The sequence below is a fragment of the Sander lucioperca genome, chromosome 23, assembly GCF_008315115.2.
Source record: "Sander lucioperca isolate FBNREF2018 chromosome 23, SLUC_FBN_1.2, whole genome shotgun sequence".
Classification (NCBI taxonomy): Eukaryota; Metazoa; Chordata; class Actinopteri; order Perciformes; family Percidae; genus Sander; species Sander lucioperca.
In genome coordinates this window covers 13,847,620-13,874,959 of record NC_050195.1, presented here as the reverse complement: position 1 = coordinate 13,874,959, position 27,340 = coordinate 13,847,620, and the positions used below count along the sequence as shown (strand labels likewise).

Here is a 27,340-nt window from a genome sequence, read left to right as displayed (position 1 = left end):
TTTTAAATGTTTTAAAAAGTGCAGTCAATAACACTGTTTATGTGTGTTTCATTGGCAAAACACAAGCCAAGCTCTTCTGTTGTGTTTCAAAGTGTTTTCATGTGGATACACATAGAAGAGAGGAACAAATAGCACTGAATTGGCCAAGATATCAAGTTGGCATTCAGTATACAGTCTTGTTTTGTTGTTTGAACACTTGTTACTTTTCCTTCCACCACAGATTCACACAGAACATATTTTTTAATTAACTTGTTGTGTTGTGGACATTTCTTGTTAGAAGAATGGCTAACTGTGTGAGATAAGGTAGAAGAGGGTGACACAAAAACACCCAAAAGGGATTGAAGTCTGACATTATTTGATCTATGCTTTTACTTTACCAGGATATTAAACAAATGTCTCAGAAGTCAAAACTGGACCTCCTAAATAGAGGGTTTCTGCAGGTTTTACCAAGTCAAATGTAAGACTTTACTTTTTTTTTATGAATTAAATTTAAGACCTATATCACGACATTAAAGTACAAAGAAATGCAGAGTCACAAAAGTACTTGCAAAGTAAATAAATGTATTCAAATTGAACTCACATTCAGATTTTGAAATTTTAGACTTTTCTAGATTTTTTAAGACCCCGGCGGAAACCCTGTAAATACTGGGTTCATGAGATGCGGAGTTAGCTAGGACACAAACCTCATTTTCAGAAGGAAAAAGGCAACAGGAATAGAGACAGAACTGAAAGGGAGGGTAAGACAAACAATGAATTCAGAGTGAATGAGAAGAACTGGACATTACATTACAGCACAGGGGTGGGGTCTCACCTCCCCCCACTCAGCCAACAGGAAGCAAGCCAGTGGGATAATCAATAACAGTGACTGCTATTTGACCCGGCCCTCCCTACACAACATGATCATGAGCAACATTTACCCTATTAAGGACCCTCCCTAGTAACCCTTCAACCATTCTCTTGAACTGCTGCTACTTCTACTCACACTGTACTTTATGTTCGTACTGTATTTATGTGGACACTGCATTTTTTTCATGTTCACATTGCACTACAATAGCATTTGTACAATCCATTGTTTTAGCAACATCATTTTTTTAACCTACTCTTACTTTTCAACCTAATCTCACTTTACTTCTACTTAAACATTTGTATTTCTTGCACTGTATCTATGTCTCATTATGTTGGTTATTATGGTTGCATGCGCACAAACATGCACTGGGGGGGAAACCAAAGCACGCCGCAGTATGATATCCTGCATTACTATCATAATAAAATGCCATTCTCTCTCCAACAGTCTGTAAAATCTTACCCAGCATGCAGCCGTAATTGCAGCTCCACGGCAGAAATTAAATACTGGGAACTGATTCGCTCTAGTGTGGAAGTGCTGTAAAAGCAGAGACTTCACTAACAACAGTCTGGCAAAACATGGAGTGTTAGAGAGGAGTTTGTTAAATATGCACTCCATGACCTCTCCCTGCTGAATATTCTGGGAAAAAAAGAGAGGGCTTTAAAACTTTGCCCTGGCTTTATGCCTTCAAACAGGTAAATATCAGGCTGATACTCTTGGCAGAAGCCAAAGAGAAGGGAAACAATTTTGTTCAAACACCAAATCTCTATTGTTACATTGATGTCAAGGTAGAATGAATTACGTGTCAAGAAAAAGGTATTCAGATTAGTGGGGCAAAGTTAAGCCAAGTGTTACCAAGTCCAGAAAGCTGGCCTTCTACTAACTGTTATTAAAAACAGGTACTATATCAGGCTTCACAAAGTTTTGAAAAGTTTTCAAATTGGGAACGGGGGCAGATTTGCTGAACTTCACATATACAGTAATACACCGACAAGTGCTATTCAAGTTAATGCATGTATTTTGTCTTGTCCAGCAGGGTTCACATGGGAATATGTATCATGCTTGAGACAATGGCACTTTGTTAAGGTTATCCTAGTCTCGCATTGCCAGAGCGCTGCGGAGGAGGAGGGTCTGGCTAGTCCACACAGCATTCTGGGACGGGAGCAAAACGTGCTCTGGTTTATTGGCATTTCTTTAAACCAATCACAATCGTCATGGGTGGCGCTAAGCGCCGGACACAGCAACGGTGCTGCTGCAAAACAGCCTCGGGAAGGAACTTGTTTTGGTGGAACGTGTACGTTCAAAAGAGAAAACTCAGATTGGACAGATAGTCTAGCTAGCTGTCTGGATTTACCCTGCAGAGATCTGAGGAGCAGTTAACCATAGTCCTCACAAATCCACCAGAGGTTAGAACGCCAACACAAACAAAGCGGAAAGTGATGGATATTCGGCCTAAAAAGAGGGACATTCGGCAGAATTTCCGGCGGCAACTGAACAATCCCGGAATTGGAATGTCATCGACATAGACTAGGGTTATCATGTTGTTTGTTGCACACTAAAGTTCACAGAAAGGTCTTCAGAGGGTGAGTCATGTCAGAGGTTGCATGTCAATGGTAATCAACACAGAGAGATGTTAGGATATGCAAAAGTCATGGGTGTCCCAATTAGAGCATCTGTGCTGGTCCTGTCTTTGTAACTACAACACTTGGAGACCTGGCAGTATATTGAAACAATACGAAATAGGAAAAAAAATAGAATAAAAATAAATGGTTTGTTGAGAAACACACTGTATACAAAAGAAAGGCAACCTATGGTATGGAATGGGGTAAATAAAGGGAATTAGGAAAGAGATTCAGGCCAAAGGGGAAACACTGGAATGGAACAAAAATTCAGGTGCAACTCCACTGAGCGGCAGTGGCGTGTGAGGGAAACCGTCATCTCACGCAGTTGCTGGAAAATGAACAAGCCTTCCCTGAAATACACTGTCTTCCCTACACATTATCCACCCACACACAGCCCATAAACAGTTCTTTCTAAAAAACATAGGAAACAGTAACCCTTGCAATTAAGCCAAATTATCAGCGTCCACTGGATACTCTCTGCAAAGTCTGGAACTTGCTGGGACTACTTCTATATCTACTGTCACAGAAAAGTAAAGATGCGTTTCAAACTTTAAAAAGGTGCTAAGGCTGGTAAAGTCTCACTTCAGAATAGAGATCTGTGAATTAGTGGAGCTTAAAAAGTTGTGAACTTTGAATTAGCATTAAATATCTCATTTGCGTTAATCAACCACCTGATGGAGCTAAAAAAACAACATCTGATCTCACCTGTGGCGTCCTCCTCTTCCTCTTTCAGCACATTGTTGTCATCCACATCGTCCTCCTCGTTCCCCTTTTTTGCCTTTTTAGTGTTGTCCTTCACTGGGACAACAGTGAAGTTGGTAGGCATTTTTACACCATGTGCTTCCTCTCTGTCTCCTGTTTGCCGCACTCTTATCTCTTTCTCCTCTCTCCTCCCTCTCCCTCCCTCTCGGCTCTGCTGCACCTCTCTCTCTTCCTCCGTCCAACAGCTGTCACTCCTCTCTTGCTCTCCCCTCAGTTGTTTGCTTTATCATCGAGACTTACTGCCCTGGTTTACTTTACTCTCATGCGCAGACGTCAGGGCGTACATCTGAGTTTTTGTCCCTATCGCCAGGATTCTGCTATTCACCCATGTGACCCCAAGCCCCCCGACGCACCAACTATCCAAATAAGGAAGAGCACGACTGTCCCGCCCAATGGGGGCAGTACTCACAAACACACAGACTAGAAAAAAAACATGACATGCATTTGTGCTCGTGAGCGTGTGAGAGCATACATGTTGCTCTTTCTGTGCCTGAGAGCAGAGCCTCTGCCTTTGTTCAAAGAGAGGAGGAACTCCAGAGTTGTTCCAACGAGGAAGGTTTGCGCACCCACAAACACATTTATATTTCCTCACTTCCTATGCAGTGTTATTTGAGCCCATGTGCATAGTCAGAAGTGGGCAGGGCTGATTTAAAGACGCATACCATTTAAACACATACCCCTGAAGAGGGTTAGCACACATGCATGCACATGCTAACACACACATTCAACCTCTGCATTGCATGTACATGTCATTATAAGTGTAATGTATGTTACTGTGAAAAGACACTTAAATACACAGGGAGAGGGAGGGGGAACTGAGGGAGTCAAAGAGTTGGGAGGGAAGTAAATAAATGCATGTGTCAACTTCATGCTCTTATCTCTTCAGAGCAACCTCTGAAATAGGAGGTGCAGTGTTGACAACAGAGACAAACACAAGCCTGACAATTATGGGTCTGCGGTTAGATTCAAAACCTGAGAAAATGTGTGCAGTGGCAAAACAAATGTTTTGGGACAGTGTTAAAAAATTTTCCTCGAGTTTCTCTCAGTCTCCTCCCTCTGACACAGTGTCAGAGGGAGGAGACTGAGAGAAACTCGAGGTTTCTTCTCTCTCATTTCCTCATTCATTCATTCAGTCTGTATCAGGTGCATTTTAATGCAGTTTGTTATCTGCATGAATAAAAACTTAATACATAAAACTTATTGTTAGGCAGATTATAAAACGTTTTTTTCTCAAACATGTCATGTCCTTTTATCAACGATCCCGTTGATGAAAAAGCTGTATTACTTCACAGAGAGTTTACGTCGGGAGATGATATGCGTCCCGACTAGATGTATTTTCATTTCCACATAACCGATTTGAGAGGTATTTTCTTCACAGTCCATCAGATATGTAGATACCTTATCCGTCCTCATATCACTAACATCCACCATCGTGGACATGCTTTAACATCCCAGCAGATTCTTTGTGTCGCATTACGTTTTTTGCAAACGGCAGTTTTCTTTATTGGTGATCAGATCATACTGTAGGCTAATAGTAAAGCCACTCGTCAGAAAAGTGTGACCCGCTCTGAAACGTTTTTTAAAAGTTTTTTGTATTGTTCCCTGGACACAAACCAGTGAGAGACATAAAAAAGAAATAAATGATTATAAATTATAGTTCTGTTAATGATCATGGTGCTGCAGCCTCAGAATGGGATATAGTAGTAGCCTAGTAGTTTACTTTTTCGCCAGTAGGATTGCACCCAAATGAAATTATAGGTGTAATACAATTCCAGTTTTCACTAGTAGGCTAATATTATAAGTTAACTGTGATTAAATATGAAATTAATACACTTTTAATGCTTACGCATTGACTCGAGCAGCAATTTTCTCCCACACCAATTATCTCTCTTTTGCAGCAGCAGCCGCCGTCTTACTTTTTTAACTAAATACATGTTCAAACTCGCTGTTTGTGCGCATGAGTATTTCCGCCGACCCGTTTGTTTGTGGTTGTTACCATGGTGAATCGTAGAATCATGGCTCCATTCATGCTGCCTTTTTATTGTGGTGGTGCACGCGCGTGAACCTACTCTGAGTTGATTGAACCAACTCATATCAGCTGTTCTGGAACCGAAAACTCTTCCCATCTCAGGGTAAATCAACTCAGACATCAGGGTTAGACTCAGAGTTTGTTAAACCTTCTACCTGAAACTGACCCCCGAAGTCTAGACATCATTGCTGTGTGAAGACTGCTGAAGAGAAGTTACAAGTAGGACTTTCTTAGAAAAATAAGGATTGACAAAAGGGGGGAAACATGAGATGTAGAGGGCCCCATGTCTGCGTTTGCCTTGGGCCCCAAAATGACTAAATCCGCCCCTGACCTGAACCATTACAGGCCCATCTCCAAACTTCCCTTCATCTTTAAAGGGTAGTTGCGAGGGTAGTTGCCAGTCAGCTTCAGTCCCACCTTGACTCAAACAACCTCCATGAACCCTTCCAATCTGGTTTCCGCCCTAAACTCAGTACTGAAACTGCCCTGGTTAAAATCACTGACTCCTCCGCTCAGCTGAAATCATAACAGAGGTTATCTCAGGACACTTTACAGACAGAGTAGGTCTACACTCTATAATTTACACAGACCCAACAATTCCCACAAGAGCATGCATTTGGTGTGACAGCGGCTAGGAAAGACTTCCTTTTAACAGTCGAAACACACCGGGTGTGTATAGCAGAGTAGCACAGCTCTTTTTATTTCGGCGCCCATGTTATCCAATCTGTCCGTTCATACCGGGCGCGTAGCATGCACGTCGTGCGCTGCAGCAATAGTTTCGGCGTCTCCTCCATTTCTTGCGCGAGATGCGAGAGTATGTGTCAAGCCAGACAGGTAATCACATACAGGAAGACCACAGTGCAGCCGGATACTTTACAAAAATAAAACATTTCAAAATAAAACATCTAGGTTCATGGTGATTTTGGCTGTCTTGACTTCTCACAGCGAGACACATGATCAGGCACACGGAGAGAGAGAGACCGACTGACAGAAAGAGTGACACACACACACACACACACACACACACACACACAATTACCACAGTTTCCCCACTCATCCTGTCTCTTTCTATTTTTTTTTTTATTAGTTTATTTGTCAGGGACAATGCAGCGCACATTATTACATACATAACTATCACAGTCAAAGCCATAACACTATGTGTAGATGTGTTGCATATAAGGTTTCTAGCCAATATTCTAGCTAATTATTATATATATATATATATATATATATATTTTTTTTTTTTTTTTTTAAAAGAACTACATAGTGTGAGTTACACAATCATGCAGCAGATACATATTACATCAACATTTCACAGATTCATGACCACATTAAACAATACAGCACATACACACACGTAACAACACAAACCCCAAGCACCCAGCCACTCAGAGAGAGAGAGAGAGAGAGAGAGAGAGAGAGAGAGAGACAGAGAGAGACAGAGAGAGACAGAGAGAGAGAGAGAGAGAGAGAGAGAGAGAGAGAGAGAGTGAATGAATGGCCAGGCACACGATCAGGCACCTATCTACGCAAAGTGACGCCCGGTGTGTTCCAGCTGTAAGAAGCAGAAACCTCGGACAAAACCTGGCTCCTGATGGGCGGCCATCTGACGCGACCGGTTGGTGAAAGAGAGGGAGAGAAATAGAGAGGCACTAAACTTCTTTCCTCTGTCTACAAACAGGTGTAATTAAGTAACTAAGAACAAAAAGGGAACATTTTGGGGGTTTGAGGGATTCATCTGAAATCTGTACTTCACTATAGAGGAAGAACACGGGGGAATTCAATTTACCAGAACACTTGTCACATACCATCCAATCGTGTATTTCAGAAATACTTTGTCCAAACCTTCTGCTATGGAGATGGCAGGTCAGGTTTCAATGAAACATTTCCAGTAAGTTGGTGTGGTTGCAAATATGGGACTGGCTCCATGCTACAGGCAAATCGAGAAGCCTGAGAGCTAATATACTGTCCAAAGTAGCTCCTAGAATCATAGGGAATGTTTCTGTGCATAGTGAATGGAGGGCATTAATCAATACTGTGATCTGACAACTCAATGTTCACAAAGTATTATGGTGCTACTAAGGTAACAAAGAGAGCACTTATCTACTTCCTGCTCAGTGGATGAACAGTGATGTAAATGGCATCCGTTGATTAAGTGGCCAGACAGTCAGACTGCTTCTCAGGGACAGTCAGTGCATCCAGGCCAGGAGGACAATGCCCCTTTTATGAGAGAGTTTACAATGATCCACAGTGGAGACTGAAAACTAGGCTCAAATGTTGTGATATAAGCAGTTCTCAGACAGTTTTTCACCATGCCATGCTTGATGCAATGTTTCCCAGCCAAAGCACAACATAAAAACACAGGAACACAAGGGTATTTATTACATAACTTCATTATAGACTCGTCTGTTGCTCCAAAATATAGGAGGAGGAAATAATCAATTTATAAAATCAAAACAAAAAAAAACAGCTGATCACTATATCATGGAAAAACACAGGTTAATGGAAATTCTGTACAGGGGGGGTAGGAGACATACATATTATGTGTGTCTATGGTTTGAACTAGCTCCAAAGTAGGGTTGGGCGAACATTTCTATTTTCATATTGTCCAATGGTGATTACTCAAGATTGATATATATATATATATATATATATATATATATATATATATATATATATTTTTTTTTTTTTTTTTGTATGCCCTTATAAACACTGATATTTAAGATGGGTGTAATATGATAATACTGTTTAAGTTACAAAAATATACTTTGTACAAGTAAAAAATAAAACTTCTGATACTCACATGACCATACACGACACACACGCTACTGCCTAAACAGAGACTACTGATTGGTCATATCTTTTGTGGACGAGGGTAGTGTAAGTGAGAGCGAGAATGGCAGGCGCGTTGAGTGAGTACTGCAGGTAAAGTGAAGGGTGTTGCCCCCAAAAGTGTTGCATATAAGGTTTTCTAGCCTGGAGGGAATGTCTCACCTGTGCTACCGACCACAATCAGGGAGCCTAATACAGGACTGCATTCAAGGCAGCCGTTGCTTGGATCTCCGTGGACAAATCAGCCGACGCTCTAATTATAGTGCACCCATGTACTGACACTTACGGTAAATGCGTTCAAACAGCATCTGAGCGACGGCTGCTTGACCGCAGTGAAACAGGAAAGGTGTAACAACGTGGAGACTGCAGTGCAACCAGAGACTAGAGTGCACAGCACACCTTTTTGTTTAATTTAATCACATTTTTTTTGTGGTTATGTAATCGCACAGAGCAACATCGCGATTGCAATTGCGATTACATTAATGGCGCAGCCCTAGAAAAAACAATCAACCCTTAAATCATCGGCAATCAGCCCATCCTACTTCACAGACAGTGATGGATTTATGTGCTCAGAAAATAAAGTTCAACTGAGCTGAACCTTTTCTCAGTAGGCTCAGATTTCTAATCCCAAAATATATGTATTGATTGATTCTACAAGGGAAGATGGGAGGAGACTGGATCTGTAACAGATACACCAAGTACAACTCAAGGACACAGCTCTTTTTTTCTCATGGACACTTCCTTTCTTTCTAACCAAAAGGTAATTCCACCGTTTTTTTCCTCAACTCCCTGATTTCTATCCACTTTAATGACCTTTCATCTAGCGATATTTCTTTCCATTGCTCCTTTTTTCTGTCATGGTTTTGACGCTTTATGATCAATTAGACTGTGAAGAGATGTTCGAGAGGTTTTGTTGCTGTTATTCGCACAGGACTAGTATTACCTGGGGACCTAGAGGTTTGTAATAATTGCAGAGGTCGACTGTAATCTTAATCCCGTGCGAATCTGCCAGGTCTGTAATTTGTCAAGTAAATATTCCACCGTAAATTACCTACCATATTTCGCCAAACACAGAGATTGTGTGATAATATTAGTCCCGTGCGAATCAACATCTCAGTGATTTAGAGTTGTATTGGCTGTGTTGGCAATTATACTGTATATGAAAGTTTTAACAGAGCCTTGACATCATATGGGTGGGATAATGTCAGTAAATTCAGGTAAAATACAGACTATCCTGTACTGATAGTATACAGACGTGACGGGATCCCTGGTAATACCAGTCCTGTGCAAATAGCGCTAAAGATTTGTTTGCTTTAGTAAATACAGGAGTAAAAGGAGCCATACTATCAGTTTCAAAAAATGTGGTACACATGGTTCTGCAAGGCTAGGACAAAGCTAAAGTTAAAACTACCTGTTTGACAGCAGCAAGGTAACACAATCAGAAAACGCCACTCCATATGTCTGTGACATTATCATCTGCCCTACTCAAGAGCTGTTAAGTGATACACTAAATCCCCACCAGGTATGAGATAGCGCCCTCTGGAGTTTGCATGAGGAAGGTCAACCTTCCTTTGAGATCATCTATCTATAAATTGCAGGAACGTCTGTCTGTCTGTCTGTCTGTCAGTCAAACGACAATTCCTGAATTTAAGGACGTTTCAGAATCCCACACATGCAAAGCACAGCCAGCTACAGACAAGCAGCAGCGAGACGTTATCTGTATATGTGTGTCCGTGTTTGGGGGGAAAGTAACCTGCACATCACACGCAGACGCCACATGCAGAACGTTTTACAACAGCGGGAGGGGGGCTCTTTTCCTGCTATTATATTAAATTGCTGTGAGCTGGCAGAACATAACGTAATCTCGGAGATTATTCCTTCACAGCGCTGTGCAATGCGAGAAAATCTCAGAAAACCCCTGCAATTAAATCCATACTTCACAGTTAACCGTCAAGCCACTAAACCTGTATGGAAATGAACACCTCTGCTGAAATGTTAAATTCGTTAACGATCATATGACACGAGACAACGTCTCTCTCTCTCTCTCTCTCTGTCTCTCTCTGTCTCTCTCTCTCTCTCTCTGTCTCTCTCTCTCTCTCTCTCTGTCTGTCTCTCTGTCTTCTCTGTCTCTCTCTGTCTCTCTCTCTCTCTCTCTCTCTCTGTCTGTCTCTCTCTCTCTCAAATTCAAAGAGGCTTTATTAGCATGACCATATTGACATACAGTATTGCTAAAGCACATAAACAGGGAAACATGTTACACATTTACATCCAGTTGTACAGTAGGATGCAGACTATAGAGCATTAGGTTAACATTCATATTAAAGCAACAATCATCTCAACATAATGTAACAATATGAACAAAACTGATGGGTATCAGCAACAACATGAAAACAAGAATATTACCGTTTTGTGTGTGTGTAGGGGGGTGTCACTCACTGTTCCTCAAAGTGTGGCAGGTAAAGATCTCTCTCTCTCTCTCTCTCTCTCTCTCTCTCTCTCCGCAGATAGGTGCTGATTAGCTCTCATAACAGGGTAGCACACTGCCATGAGTCCATGATGCTAATGTCTGATTACTCCACATTTCCATTGTGATATTTTGTGATAACATTCTGAATCTGCAGCGTTCTCTGTCAGGTAAATACAGTAGTACAACGTCTTCCTCTGATGTAGACGTAGCCTACACTGTAAGTCAGTAGTAGGCTATACAGTGGAGTTGCATATTAACTGATTTGGGGTCCTTCTGTAAGTAATTTTAGGGTACAATTTGGTTCTGAAGAATTCTACAAGCAGCACTACCATAGGCCAAGCAATCGCCCGTTCCAAACAGGCACATTTTCAACGGGCGCTGCACTAGTTATACTGAATGACTCATCGTAAAACACAAAAGGAAATCATGGGGTTAAACAAGCTAGAATATCATCTCTTTATCATATCATGTGAGTTTGGGTCATAGCCTTCGTCACTTGGCATCTACTCGTCTCTCTATTACTTCCTCCTGCTCTTAAAATGTTTTTCTAAGAGAGGAAAACGAAAACCCTCAATATACTATACTGTACTACATTATAAGCTGTTATGGCTCAATTGTTAACAGAAAATGACCATCATTTATACATCCAACAGAACAACACTAGTAGTTTTTCTTGCCACTTGATGGATGTAAAACTAATATTCTGCAGTATTTTAGCTCAGGATTGGTCCACTAACTCCAATAACTTCTGAGAACATGTTCTGGGTCGTCTGACTCTCTGTTTACTTCATTTCTAAGCTTTTTGGAGCAGGGCCGATGGTGTACAATTGGTCTGTGTGAGATTGTGTGCTTATAGAAGTCATTTGAATAGAACTTACAGTACGTGTAAATTAGATAACACAGGAGTTGGAAAGCTGGAACAGTCAGATACATGTCTGTTGCAGTAACTGTCGGCAGTTGGAGTAGAGAAAAATAAAATCTCACACTTTTGCAAGGGCTCATCTTTGACTGCCGTGTCTTTTGAATTTGACTAGACTCCCCTCATTATGCAACACATAGCTGAAGACTACTAATGACACTCTGTTGCCCCCATTTGATCACATACGGAAATACACCCACCAGTTAACACCATCATGACATAATATGGAAGGACAAACTATTTGTTCTATAATTTGTACACATAGACCAACATTTCACAGCAGTGTTAACAGTAACCTGTGTAATCAGGTAAACTGGAAAATGCAAAGGTTATTTTCTTTTACAAGCACTGACTCAAGTGAAACTGAGGGGAAACAATGCTAGCCATCATAGTCAGTCAGATTTTCCTAATGTTTGACTGTAAAATGGTGACTGAAACCTTTTAGTTTCCTTTCTGAAACATTTCCATGGCTTGTCTTTATTGGTCTGTAAAGGAGACCTCAGCTGAACTGCAGTCTGCAGTGAGACATACATTCTATGATGATCCAATGATGGAAAAATCCCACTACTCACAATCAGCTATTCAAAGTCAAGGTAAACTACAGTGAATTAGCTGGGGAAAGGTAAACGCCACTCACTGCATGATATGAGGCAACGTGAAGTCTGTAACGACTTTACTGCACACATGGGCAGCCCCACCTCAACCATCTCAGGTAACAACACTCTTGCCTGCCAGTCATCCATTAAACTGTATTTGACACAACAGGCTCAGGTGACACTCCTTTGTAGACGAAGGCATACACCCTGTATACTTTTTTAAACCTTTTTCTATGGATGCTGGGTCTTCTGTGATCAGGGCTAATTTCAAACTATGATTCCATTTCTAGTTTAGAGTTACTTGAAAATAGATAATAGTGCTTAGTGCTTACATTATGGATGAAACTTGAGTTTCATGTTTTGGCTCCAGGAATTGTCTTAAGAGCAAGTAAGGTGATCTTCTTCTGTAATTATTCGCCATAAACGGATGTAGAAAGGCCCCTAATCACCCTTTTGCATGTCGATCCTTCTGCCTGTCAATGAATAGAGGGCTAAAGAAGTACATTTTACATATTGTTTCGCATCAGTGTGGTTCCTACAGTAGGCATATTATGGCAATCTATCGCCAGTTCAGCTTAGTCTTTCATCTCTCTTGATATGGCAGGTAGCTGAACATTGTCAGCCCGTGGGTACGTTTAGCAAAAACAGAAGTTGGCTCAGGTGTTTTGTGAGCTCAGTTCCTTTTTGGGTGGACAGCTCAGTAGAAGTCATGAGAGATGCTGGAAATGATTGAAGCTTCCACTGTATCAGTTTCATTTCTGGCTTTTGACGGAGTCATTTAGGCTGCTTGTAGTCTGACTCACATGATGTAGACTGTGCGTATAAGCCCGCCATTGGCCGCCTATTTCAGATGGAATTCTCCTCTCCTTCCGCTATCTGCACGTTACTGTTTTCAAAATCCATGTCGCTACGTGAAAAAAACCCAAGTCCATAATTTATTACATTACTTTAGGTGCTACAGTTTTTTTCCAGCACTGCAAAAATATATTCTCAATTTTCAAAGTGTCAAAGTGCATGCCATGCACGCTGGGCTTACTTAAAAAAAATCCATCCATGCATTTCCTATTGTTAAACAACTGTATTACCTCTGTCTCAGCAACACACAGACAGAATGTGTGGCCTATGTACGTCGATACAGCTACTGCTATTAATACTTAGTCAGTGTTATTGGGATGTGCACCAAGTGGTCGGCACACTGTCAAAAATGATTGTGGAATTTTCTAGTCCAGAGCTAAAAAGTATACGCAGGCTTCACCTCTCTAGGGCATCAATGATCAAATTATGTTTGTCTTTTTTATCAGTAAACGTTATCACATAGTCGACATGGTCTTTTATGACTACGGTTTTATGTGGCATTTTCTTCTGCAGGAATTGAGCCATTTTAATGCCAGGGCTCACCTCCTCGCGTGCAAATTTTCCACCAAAACAAGATATCTCTCGACACAATTTTACAAGGGCGCCGTCACTGCACCCTGGGCTTAGCGCCCAGCCACCCAAAACGACTGTGTCTTTTCCTCTTGCATATATCTAGGGTGGACACAAAAACATGAATACCTACACAATCTAAGGCAGATATTAAACATATAATGAATGCCTAATTTCGGTTGAGACAGTAACAGAGACGTTGGTTCAACTCTATTTAATTACAAAATTTTTAGAGGTAGCATTTATTGCAGGGCTATTGTACTGGAAGGCATAATATAATCTGTTCATGTTCATGTGTTCAATCCCTGCATGTGCTTGTTGATTTGAACAATTCCTCGCCAGCTCCTGATGTAATTTCAAAGGTAGATTTTGCACTCCACATGCCTCATTTGGCATTGTTTTTGTCCTACAAGAGTATTTATTGCAGTAGCAAAGGTAATAAGGCCAAAATGACTCACTGTAAATGCCTTACTTAGCCATACACATTCTGCTGACCAAGAGCTGGAAAACCCCAAGACTACCAACAGCAAATATAGAGAACGTCCAGGGGAAAAACATGTTAAGTAGCTTTTTCCCCACAACGTCTGGTCAATGTCTATTCAGTAGCAGTGGCTTTCAGCTGCTGGAAAATGTTTACTGTTATCAGTCTGACCACATGCATTGTGTGTCTGAAATAAACACCAGCTTCACTTTTATGTAAAGAGCATGAGAAGAGATAGCAACAGGATTTCAGGTTGACTACAGTAGTGTTTCCATATCCAGTAAGTCTGGCACATTGATTAGCAGATATTGTGCACAATAATAGTATTTAGGGATGGCCCAATCAAGTTAGTTTGGCCCTGATCTCCACTCGAGCCCTTTAATATTAGGTATCGGCCGATACTGAGTCCAACAATCTGATACTTGTATTTCCCTACCTTTAGATTAAGTATCTGACACAGCTGTAGCTTCTAAATGTCACACACCTTATTTTTTACAAGCTATTAGAGTTTAGATTCTCTGCCCGAGCCGGGCCGACATTTTACGCCACTATGATTGGGCCGGGCCGTCGAGACAAGAAAGTCTCCTATATGGTTCCAGGGCTTTCATTATGTTGCTGCCTTGATCTGGTACCCACCCTATTTGGCTGAGGGAGCTAGGGTAGAGTTTTTTTTTTTTTTTTCGTTTCTTCATTCGGATCCATTTGCGATCCGTTCCATTCTGAATAAACTAACAGCAGTTTACATGCTTCGTCCTTGTTGCATTACTGGTATTTATTAAGATAATTCTAAACAGATTTCTGTAGTTCAAACTAGGGCTGAACGATTAATTGCATTTGCGATAATATCGCGATATGTTAAAACGCGATTTCCTAATCGCAAAGGCTGCGATTTGGTCACATGACTCGCGACTTCAAATCAGTCTGCACTCCGCAGAAAAAGCATCAACTTAGCACGCTAACGCTACGTCGTACCTGGAGCAATTTCTGTCATTCAAACAACTCTGAGTTGTAGTTTAAAACTTTTACAGCCATTTTAATAAAATGAAGGGTTTTATTCGGGCTTGAGTCCATATATACAGTTAATGGATACAGGCACGCAGAACTCAAGGCTCGGTTGGCAACGATTAGCTCTGATTAGCGCTTAGCTCCAGTTAGCGGTTAGCTCCGTTATAAAGATATGAGTGGAGGAGCTGCCACTGAGAGGGGAAACAACCAGACTGATAAATGATGTTTGGGGAGCTTTCACAGCAGCGTGGCCGCGGGGTTTCAACGGTTTTATTAGTACAGTTAATCCCACGGCAAGAACACCAGCAACTAGCTAACGTAACGATAGCCTCTCTGAACAAGAACACACGGCAGCACGCAACTTCACGAGGGGGAGGGGCTGGAGGCAGCTCCTCTCTGTGCACTGTAAAAAATGACACTGTTGTGTGTGTGTATATAGACATATACTATATTTTTACTTATTTAACTGTCTATTGTGTAATTGTGTGTTCATACTATAAATTATTATATTATTCTTTGTTGAATAATACAGAAGACAAAGCTTAAAAAAAGAATCGAATCGCAATCGCAATATTTGGGAAAAAAATCGCAATTAGATTATTTTCAAAAATCGTTCAGCCCTAGTTCAAACAACTCTGAATTGTAGTCGAGAACGTCAGTTATAACGGCCCACGTATTAAAAAATTGTCGGGTTAAAATCGGGTTCGGGCTCATAATTCCAGTTAATGTGTCGGGCCAGGCCGGGCTCGGACACAATGTGCACGGGCTCGGGCAGGGTCGGGCTTCATTTTTTGGGCCCGATCTAAGCTCTACAAGCTATCTGATCCAAATACTGAGGGTCCTTGTTCAAAACTATTCAATAAGCTATTCATAAGCTTCAATTATTGATGGGAATACAAGTTTGACTGGGAAATGTGACTGAAACGTGACACAATTAGCTAGGAAGAAGACAAATCACATTGAACTACAGAAACACTGCTCTTTGGCCATACAGACACCAGAGCAAGTTTCATATGGAATTAACAATAATAATAATAATAATAATAATAATAATAATAATAACGCCATTTTAACCGCCAGACGTGATGGTCAGTGCCGGCTAAAAATGAGAAGCTGCTTCCTCAATGCTTAAAAAAAGAAATGTAGCCAATAAATATTCAAGCTAGAGCTAGATGAAAATAATTAGCCAGGCCAATATTAGCTTAATTACAGATATATCATATTAGTGTATGTCGGCCAATAAGTAACAAGAAATTACAGTACAGAAATGCAATAGGTAATTTGTGTCACCGTTACATTTAGCAAAGAGCACTGACAAGTTCATTTTTACACTGTCAAATGTCTCGCTATGTAAATCCATATCAAAACTGTTGTTTGTTAATTATTGTTCATTATATTAGAGCTGCAAAGATTAATCGATTAGTTGTCAACTCTTAAATTAATCGCCAACTATTTTGATAATCGATTCACCTCTGTGACAGGAAACTGAATATCTTTGAGTTGTGGACAAAACAAGACATTTGAGGACGTCATCTTGGGCTTTTTGGGAAACACTGATCCACATTTGTTAACCATTTTCTGACATGGTATAGACCAAACAACTAAACGAACAATCGAGAAAATAATCAACAGATTAATCGACTATGAAAATAATCGTTAGTTGCAGCCCTACATTATATATTATAAATATTTCCAACTCCCAAATATAGATATCAGTATCTGCCTCAGAAATCCAGTAATGGCCATCCTATTCTTCAAGCTGACCTTTAACACACACACACACACACACACACACACGCCAACCATATCTTGTTGATAGCTGTGGCACTGATTCACAGTGACAGCACAGTGAAGCTCTGTTACACCGTACCTGGATCTCAGATTATGATATACGTATGCATTGTGTAGCATGTCATGAGTTCCCAATGACAACACAGGGTTATCTCTGGGTTCACAAAGTTACGGAAAACAGTCTCTGAAGAGCCATGGCGGCAGTTGGCAATACAGATCCTGTGCAGTTCTCTACTAGTTTAGCAGTCGTAATTTATATGTGGTACTTGGATGTAACGTTTATCTGCTTAACGCAATAAATGTGGCAAACAAAATTAAATAAACTTAATAATGGAGCCAGTAAAATGGTCAAAGGGTTTATGACTTGCAGGCAAAAAAAAGGCCTGCCAAAGGCTAGATAGGATGATGCAGGATTGTGTAGTGATCCATAAGATAAGAAAGATGTGTCCCTGCATGCCTTCGGGTCAGGAATGACTGAAGGTGCATTTGCAGCTGTAATTGACACTGACAGACTCCCTCTCTTGTGTGTTTCACATTTGAGAGGTTAAACTTGCATTAAGTAAAAGAAAAAAAAAATTGTCTGTCCAAATTAAATCGATTTTCATTTGAATAATCCGATCCAGAATCGATCTGTGTCTGTATCATAAGCAAGTGGAAAACCTAAGGAATCCATTTGCACCAACTATGCCATGCTAGCTTGTTGGGAAGGGGGTTAAATAACCCTCCAAATATAGGCTACATTTTGGCGGGGGAAAAACTGGCATGGCCGTTTTAAAAGGGGTCCCTTGATCTCTCACCTCAAGATATCTGAATGAAATGTCACTCATTACTCACTGACTGGACTGACTGTAGAGCTGTACTTTGTTGTGTGTTTATGTTAAACTAGTACAGTGCCCGTTCAAAATGTGCCTGTTTGGAGGCACATTGCAGATTGCTTGGCCTGTGGTATTGCTGCTTGTAGCTTTCTCCAGAACCAAACTGTACCCCAAAATTACTTACAGAAGGACCCCAAACCACTTCATATGCATATGTGTTCATGAAATGTTTCCAAACAGGCTAGTGGCTTGACGGTTAATGTTGAAGTAAGAATTTAATTGCGGGGGTAATTTGGTGACGGTAATGTTATTAGTGTTATAAGTTAGCAGTAGACTAGAATTAACCCGACCCAGGGTGAGTCTGATGAAAACTGCTGTCCTTGCCCGGTCAGCTCCGAGACAGTCTCACATAGCCAGACCTATCTGCACAGCGCTGCAGAGGAAACTCCCAGATAAAGTTATGTTCTGGCTCTGGTTAGAAGTGGTGAATGTACAGCTCACAGCAACTTAATACGATGTAGTGTCTGGCTTTTGTTTGATATTTAGTGTCGGCAAAATGGCTTTTTATTGAGTTTCCTCTTAGCGAAATGCTCTAAATGAGAAAATAAATAAGAACCAGCGTTATGGTAGCGCCTTTTTTTTTTTTTTTTCTTCCAACCTTTCAACAGTTGCGATGTTCCTTTCAGCTATCCGCTCATGCTCCAGGTTTGCTCTTGGTTTTGCAACTGAAATCGACGATAGACTAATCGACAATGAATCGGAAATGTAGTCAAAAATGTAATTGAATCAGGACCTTTTGAATCAGAATCGAATCAGGAAATCCGTGGCGATACCCAGCCCTCATTAGTAGGTATACTGTAACTGGTATAATGCCCTTGATAAAAAAAAGGCCATTTCGAGAACTGGGCTAAACTGTGCCTGTTTGCATTTCCCAAAAGAGAAGAAAGTTCTCTGAAAACCCTTCTGTTTGACTGGAAAGGGACGCACCCCTTCTCCTGAGTGTTGTGTGTAAATGAGGAGCAACTGGAACAAACATCCCATGCAGGATTGGCCGGGAAGCCAGCGCAGTGGACTGGGAGGCCACACAGCAGCAGGAGCACATATAGTGGAAGCCAGGGCCCAGTTGGTGTCCATGTGCTGACTGCCGGGCTCCAAAAAAAGCAGAGGGCAGCACATGATAGCCCAAGGTGCATGCCTTTTTAAACATGAATGCACACACACACGCAAACATATTGCTGTGTAGTGAGGACATTCTGAAGACTCGCATTCATTTACCAAACCTAACCCATTTATACTGCACCCTCCTCAAATCATTAACAATATCTATGCTTTATGTTACCTCAGGCTCCACCTGAAAAATAGTCCCATTTTCTTTTTGCAATACATCTGGAACAAAACGGTGGTAAAACACATAAAACAATCACAGACATTCACAAACCCAAATCTGTATGTCTTAACCTCAAGGAGACCTTAAGACCTTGACATACCTGTCACTCTAACAGACGGTCTAGGTATAACACAACTTATTACAGTAAAAAAAATATTTTAAACAGATGTCAGAGGTTTTGCATTTTAATAAACTTAATCTACCAAATTAGTATGTGTAAAGCAGAACATAAGTAGGCCTAGCTTTTGGTTTGATTGGTTTTGTACAGCTTGTAAGTAGTTCATCAGTGATCCCCAATGTTATAGGGCTACTCTGGCAATTACACTTCGATAAAGGTGGGGGACTTGCAAGAGACCCATTTTTAAAAGTTAAAATCAAAGCAGACATTCTTACTTGCACTCCCTAATATGGTTAAAGCTCCAGAAACTCTGGCTCCTACACTTCCTATTATGCAGTTAAAAGACCCGTCTTGCCTGTCAAACGGCAACATCTTTCAAATTCCACACCCCCAGTTTGTAACACAGGCTTTCTATTTAAAATGTGCAGTCTCCAAGCCCAAGCCATAATAACCCTCATGACATCGTCAGGGTCATTTCTATATGACAAAGCTTCTTCACAGCAACAGAAGACAAAATTCAACTGTTGAGCTGTGCTGCACATGAGAAGTAAACTAATTGTGATGAGTAAAAGCCGTGATAGTCAGTTCAAGTCTTTCTGGGTCTGGCATCACTGTGTTCATTCACACAAATAATTCATATATGCATCTCTTTCCCTGAATTTCCCAGTCCAAGATAAGGAAAATTAGTGAAAATAGTATGAAACCTACTGTGCAACTGTTCTGCAACAAGCCTCAATAGTGTTTCCCAACCCCAAACATTTGCCAGTGTGTGAACTGCCAGAGCGATAGATTGACAGTCTGTCTCTGTCGAGTGTTTAAATCCATTTACTCCTTTTGGAGACTCTTATCCCTGTAGAACCTCATTTATCTTTCACTGCCTGCTTAATCTCTCATAAATCCAAATGTAATCTTAGTCATCCTACGTATCTGAGGCATCTGTTGTACCCTGAAACCTCTTCATGTGATTTCACCTATTAATATATATATTAGGGCTGTCAAAATAACGCGTTAATTTCGATTAATTAATCTGAGAAAAAAATAACGCAGATTAATCTATTCCATATTGACGTTTGACCCGGAGCCGTTCTAGCCACCATTGGACTGTAAAATGAAGGAGGGAGACGAGAATGTGCTGTCTGGATCATTAACTGGAACATTTACTTGTAAAAATCTTCTTCCTGCCAACCCTGGCTACCGAAATCTGGTGCCACTGATATGTCTGCTCTTCTCTCTGATGCTCTGAAACAGACGATACAGGAAACACAAACATCGCTGCACGGGACGCTAATTAACACTATACTCAACAGCAGCTAACGTTAGCCTACCGCTAGCTAGTTAACACTATATTCAACAGCAGCTAACGTTAGTCTACCGCTAGCTAGTTAACACTATACTCAACAGCAGCTAACGTTAGCCTACCGCTAGCTAGTTAATACTATACTCAACAGCAGCTAACGTTAGCCTACCGCTAGCTAGTTAACACTGTACTCGACAGCAGCTAACATTAGCGTACCGCTAGCTAGTTAACCCTATACTCAACAGCAGCTAACGTTAGCCTACTGCTAGCTAGTAGCTGGATTAAAAACGGTTACAATGCTGACAGCTAACTCTAAACGGTGTAAAGTGTGACTGTGTTTTACTGTAGAGGATTCAACACCAGGATGTAACAATCTGTAGCTGCTGTCGGAGAAACAAAACAGACGGTGCGCTTAATGAAACTGGTAAACTACAGCCTCATGGTGCATTTGAAGTTATTGTAAATGTCCTTTTCCCATCTGGTGGTTGTTTTTGTCGTTCAACAGCAATTTACTAGTGAAATAAGTTATTGTTATACATTATTATTAAATCATTTCATTTTGACCATATGGCCTTAGCAATAAACAAGCCGTTCTTTAATGTCACTGACTGCTGTTAGTACCCTTTTTTTTCTCTTTTCTTTTTTTACTTTCTTAAAAAGTATCGGTTCAGGCACCATTAATTATGTATGCGATTAATTTCGATTAATTAATCACAGAGTCTGTAATTAATTAGATTCAATTTTTTAATCGATTGACAGCCCTAATATATATTCATTACATCGCTTGTTAAGACTGTGTTTACAGAGCATACTTGTTTGAACATATAGAACACATTCTTAGAATATGTATAATAAAATTCATACATTTAGGCATGTTTGTATATACACATCACGTACTTCACTCACAGCTTTGCCTCTGCTTCACACAGACTGAACAAGGAACAGGAATAACATACATTTATAGATGGCCTGCAAGGCTTTAATAGGACGAGCCAGTGAAACAAACAGCCACTATGATTCACACAGCTGTCTTCTTTTCTGTAATTGACACTTCTTCATTAACCACTACTTCCTCTTTACACTATGTTACTTAATCTTCCATGTTGTGTAACCTCAACGACAAGCATAACAGTTTCCCAGTCCAGTCAGAAAAAAAGAATAACTCTACACTCACACAAGAAAACCTTAAATTGTTTATCAGTGACCTACGAATGTCAAGAAACCTGTCTTTCTGTATGTTTTAGATAACTGGCATCACTCAGTCTGCTTTATCAAGAACCTTTAGGTGCTTCATTCAACACAATCTACCACTGGATAATAATCTGTCACGAGCCAGAGAGTAAACAATCAAAGAACAATGTTTTGGAACAGCCTACTTGGACGTAGAAGTGGATCTGTGTTGCTAAAAACAGGTGGTGCCTCTGTAAAGGAAAATGCCTGACCATCCAGTATCTAATCTTAACATTATCTAGACTCATTATCTGCTATGGTCAACTTCATCATCCAGGAATTCAATTTATTCAGTAACTAGATTACAGCAAAACAATAGGCATCCCCTGCTATAAATCATGTGCTGATTGCAGTACAATGACTGCAGTAGAGGGAGGAACTGAGGACATTGAAATCCAGGATAACTCACAAAACAAAGGGTCAATCAACAGTCAATAAGGTGCTTAAGTGATACATGACTCCTGATGTCCAGTTTTCATTATCCAGTGATAATACAGTCCAGGTTTCTTTTAATGCCAGCACTTCCCATGACAGTCAAGAGTTGCCGACAGCCTTGAAACGATCCTCCATCCAAAATCTATCTGTTAAGTATCAAATTTACTGTCTAACATCCAAATCTTTACAACATTATCCAGTTTAACCAGGACTAAAATGTGTTAAAAAAGTTCAAGTGCAAGTAGAGGATGGTTTCGTCTTCGTCACATTTTCTTCTTCAGTCCATTAAATGTCAAAAGTAGTCAAATACCCAACACAACTTCCAAGTGACAGCTTCAACAGTCCAAGACCCAAAGATAAAAATAGCAAAAAGAGCAAATTATCATCCTTTGAAAAGGGCATAATGTCTTCTCCACCTGTATAGTGAGGCTAGGTTGGGTCCAAGGAAGAGGCCAAATTTCCCAGCAGGGTTGAATTAGCTTAACTTAGCCTAATTAACACAAATGATACCACGACACCATTATTCTAATCATATGACAAAGCCACATTCTTTCATTGTGCCTCCACCTACTTAAGTTTGTGTCCACAGAGGGGATAAAATATTCTTCAGAGTCATGTAACAAGTACTCCGAAGATTATTGTTGCTATGTTTCCTTCCATATGTCAATCGAATTATCTGAAGTTCGCTAAAAACATTCATGTGAATAAAGCCGGTGAAAGTGTGTTTCCATCCAACGGCATTAAAGCGAATAAAAATCTGTGTGTGATGACGTCACATGCTGTTTTGCTGTCAGATTGGTATATCGAATTGATTTGAGACATCTTAAGGTGTTTCCATTCATTTTCACACTGAATCGCACAACACTCAAGCCAACATGGGAACAAAGTTTGCTATCCAAAATGGATCGCGCCATCAACCTACAAACGATTCATGTCTTCGTGTTAATAAAAAGACTTAAAACGTAATTGTAATTCATCATTTATTCTGCAAATAACTTTTCCACAGTGTTTCCTCTATGTTGAAAATTTCTGCCACCACAGTATCAGAAATAGGACAGACGCACAACAGGGTTTCCACTATGTACACCGCACACCGCCGCTCCTTCAGCTGTTTATGAAAAGTCATGAAGTCGTAATTACACGACTCAGCAGAGCCGTCTGCTCTACTGAACTCAAACAAACTGTCATCCACTCTCTCTCCCCTTAAGGCCCGGACACACCGAGCCGATAATCGGCCGTTGGACAGTCTAGCAAGGTCGGTGACTCGAGTCTGTTCGGTGTGTTCCGTGCCGTCGTCCGTCTGAGGGGCCGGGCACTGCCAGCAGTCAGACTCAAATGACCCATCTGATTGGTGGAGAGCTAACCAGGAAACGGGGAGTGGGATGAGCGTGACTAGAGTCTCTCAAAAATCTGACGAAAATCTTTTAAACTGACCTTTGTTGATCTGAAATAAAGACAGATTTAGCAACTGCACGGCCTATTTCTCGCTTAAAATGTTTTCAGAAACACGTTTTGGTGAACTATTTTAGTAAAATATGAGATTGTATTCTGAACAAGCCGCCATGACAGTCTGTCTTTGAATTTCCAGAGAAACCAGACCCACGTGACGCGTTCATCCAATCAGCTGCCGGTTTTCATTTTTGGGCAACAATACAGATTAGCGCCGCCTGCTGTTATGGAGACGTATTCGAAGTCATGGCAACCAAATAAACAACAGAGCGAGTACTAATTGTCACTCAATCTTAGGCAAAGTGACGAAAGCCGGGATATGAAATCCGCACTCACACGGGTCCTGCGAAATATGACAGCTACGGTTTATTGGAAAATAGCATTGTGGACACTGAATTTGATGAATTTACTGTTGATCAGACCGCAGATGAGACAAGAAGCTAACGTTAGCCAACCCTGCGGTCCCTCTGGCTCTGACTCCCCGCTGCAGGAGACGCTGTATTCCTCCGACACGCTGTATTAACGTTACTGTTTTAAAACTGTTTTCCAGGTTAGTGGGGGTGCATACCGCTCAAAACCAACATGAAAAACGTAGCTAATAATGTTCACTCAGCGTCTTGTTTTGTTGTTAAACTGTGTGTAAAATGAGTAGATGCTAAAAAGAAACTGCACGCTGTTTCCAGGTAACGTTACTTTTTGACATTCGCATAAAAACGTGTGGATGGAAACATGCCTAATGTTTGCTGATGAAATCTCACAAACAATATACTCAATAGTCATTGTGTAGCTGAGAGAAATGCAAAGCAAAGGCCATAACAAGCCCAAGCACTGCAGACACAAGCTGCTCACAGTGCATGGTGCACGTGCACACCCACCTTCTTCTTAGTAACTTAATCTGATTTAGAATTAAATTCAATCCATGCATTAAAGCTGAATAGACAGCCAAGCCGTCCTTGTATCATAGAAGAGGAAATCATGTGGAAATTATTCTTCTCCTCTGAGGTGGAGGTATTGATTTGATTTAAGACATTTCTACACTCTAAATTAAGCTACAGATGAGAATCAAGCCGTGTTAATACCCATGCTGGATAATATACTGTAAAAGCAGTGTCTGAATTATTTCCTTAATCCTGAAATCCACAATCACAAGAAATGGAGGTCTGAATTCAAAGCGGCTTTTTGCACAATCAATAGCGTTGTACTTTACTTGGCACAATATGACCTAAAATCAAAATAACGATAAATGAATGATAATTAATCACGTTCTAAATCATCGTTTCTGAAGCCAAAATGTTTCCAGACAATGGACACTGTGTTTTTTTTGGGCACAAGTTGCTCAGTTGACTCGGTGTTTGAGTTATCCTTCATCATGCTTTCCATGCGGCTGACTGGTCTGGGCCAAGTCACATGACTACACACACGGTTGAATGTTTTTAAGGAGAAAGTAGGCCTATCGACAGGAATACATTATCAAAATTATTGTCATGGGAAAAATACGTCGATAACAGCTTCAGAATTTTTATGTCAATACATTTTCGATTAATCGTCCAGCCCTAGTGCTTTACATGTCAAATAAACAGAAGCATTAAAATATAATCTGTTTTTCGTGTAGTCTAATGTTGTCAAATACATTAGCACTCTTATAGGACTCTAAATCACCATCACTGTAGTTGGGCCAGAAACTGACTTGTTAGCCACCCAGCATCTTGTACTGGCCCTGGGCCAGTGAGACATTTTTAATTGAACCTCAAATACAACACCATGATACTGTCAATAGCAACAATCTGTTCTGTTGCCATGATTAAGCAGCAGTACAACATAATCACCAGAGTGATCTTTCTCATTTTTCCATGCAGATTTTTTTATTGCTCAAAACCTCCGTTTGTTTCGTGATAACTGTCTTCCTTTTTTATCTTTATTATTGTTATTTTTTTATTATTAATATTACTGTGACATTTAAAGGCCTGTGTGAATCCAAATATAAGTGGAAAGAAGGGACCCATGTTCATCAAAGCAAACAATATTCAAATGAAACCACATCTAAAAAGAGACCCATTTCAGCACTCTCAGTACAGTTTGACGATCAACAATCATCAATCATTACACACAACAGATGTGCGCACACTTAGCCACTGTGAACACTGTGCTGTGACTGTAAGTCAGCATGCTTGCTTGGCTTGTGTGCCAGACAATTATTCCAGCACCTTCTAGCCCTCAACCTGTTGCTATAGAAGCACCTTGTTTGTGAGCAACTGGTCGAACAAGGCTTGAGAATAAAGACTGCAGCCAAATTATGGTTCAGAGCAAAAGACATATTCAATATGATAATATTCGACTGTATAATAAATACAGTGGAGATAAAATGGAAATATCTTGTCATATATCAAGTTAAAATTTCCTTTTGAAATAAAAACCCATGGTGAGCTAATAATACCATTTTGAATGACAAGGTACCACAGGCACACCTAACCTTTCTGGAGGAACATTATTTGAGCACTATAGTGAGTTTAAATAACAGCATACTGGACAAAAGATTTGTTAAGCCTACCTCAAGTTTCTTTTGTGTTCAATCTTTTAAGACTCAAATTGGTTAGCTACATTTAAAAAAGGTACAACAAGTGCCAAACCTCTACTCACTCTTATGATAAGAAGAAGAAACTGTCGTTCGTTGCAGAAAGGGAATGTACAACACAGACTGCTCATTAAGGTGAAGCAAAATTTGAGCTGGCAAAATCTTCGACCGTTTGGTGACAAATGACATTTTTACAATAACCTAACCAAATAATGTTTTACAGCAGTGTTCATAACTTGTTGTGTCTCTATTAACACTAGGTGTAACGTTATCTTCTTTTTTTGCCAAAGCTTCGGTTTCGGGGTACTGACGCCCCGGCTTCATTACATAAACGGGAGGACAAACAGCCAGACAACAAGTGAAATGTGACGGCTAAAGTTAATCCTCTGTTAGATAGATGAGATAAGAAGTGGAACACGGAGTTTGTAATGGTCAGCTGTCTTACCGTACTTGTTTGGCTCCCTGTTGTACTCTAAGATAGGCACCACAGCGTTGGGGTCCTGCGGCTCGAACACGCTGTCCTCCCCCGCCTCTTTTTCCTCCACTGTTCCACCGCCGCTGCTGCTGCTGCTGCTGCTGCTGCTGCCGCCGCCGCCGGTGTCTGGTGCCGGGTCAGCGACAACCGCGTCCAAGTGCTCCCCGTCCCTGGCGACTCCAACTCCTCCGTCAACGGGGACTACCACAAATCTTTCGCCCATGTCCGTCTTCTCCCCTCTTGTCGCACTTTTAATGGAGGAAAAACACACCCTGCGGCTTAGCTACCTCTGCGGTTCACACTCTGTGAGAGCGAACACACAGGACAGCTACAACGGAACACAAACACACGCAGACGCTCACGGGCTGATCAGAGGATTGATTACAGTATAGACGTTCCCGCCCTCGACAGTCCCTCATTGGTTGAAGGAGCCATGGAGCGCTGTCAATCACCCCCAGAAGCAAATCACAGTGCTTGAAATGTGTTATTGTGGGGAGTTCTAAAATTTGCTACTTCATGACCATGTGTCATACCGGTACACATGATTTTTATTTAGTATGTTTTGGAGTATATCTCTAAACACAAAACATAAAAAGTATATATGAAATATATTCATTTTTGCTTTATGCCCTTGAAATTAAGGTAGGACAACTAGCTACTCCTTAAAATACATACACATGTGCATGTCACACTAAACTTATTACAAGCTTCTTTAATGGTGTCAAAATGATGGAGTAATTAACACTCACTCTGCACATCCTCCACTATCAATAGCCTGCCACGGAAACT

General features: G+C 40.7%; 1 protein-coding gene across 5 annotated transcripts in view; it reads right to left on the bottom strand.

The window, feature by feature from the left end:
- The window catches only part of slc12a7b (solute carrier family 12 member 7b), a 105,733-nt gene extending 78,820 nt beyond the window's left edge, over positions 1 to 26,913 (bottom strand). For 3 of the 5 annotated variants that reach the window (XM_031298264.2, XM_031298265.2, XM_031298269.2), the window contains exon 1: positions 26,522 to 26,913. In XM_031298264.2, the coding sequence (XP_031154124.1) occupies positions 26,522 to 26,774 (253 nt within the window). In that variant the 5' untranslated portion in view covers positions 26,775 to 26,913. Of the gene's footprint in view, positions 1 to 3,171; positions 3,571 to 26,521 lie in introns of those variants that run through there. The other 2 variants (XM_031298266.2, XM_031298268.2) reach the window with 2 other exon arrangements.
- Positions 26,914 to 27,340: the final 427 nt, after the last annotated feature.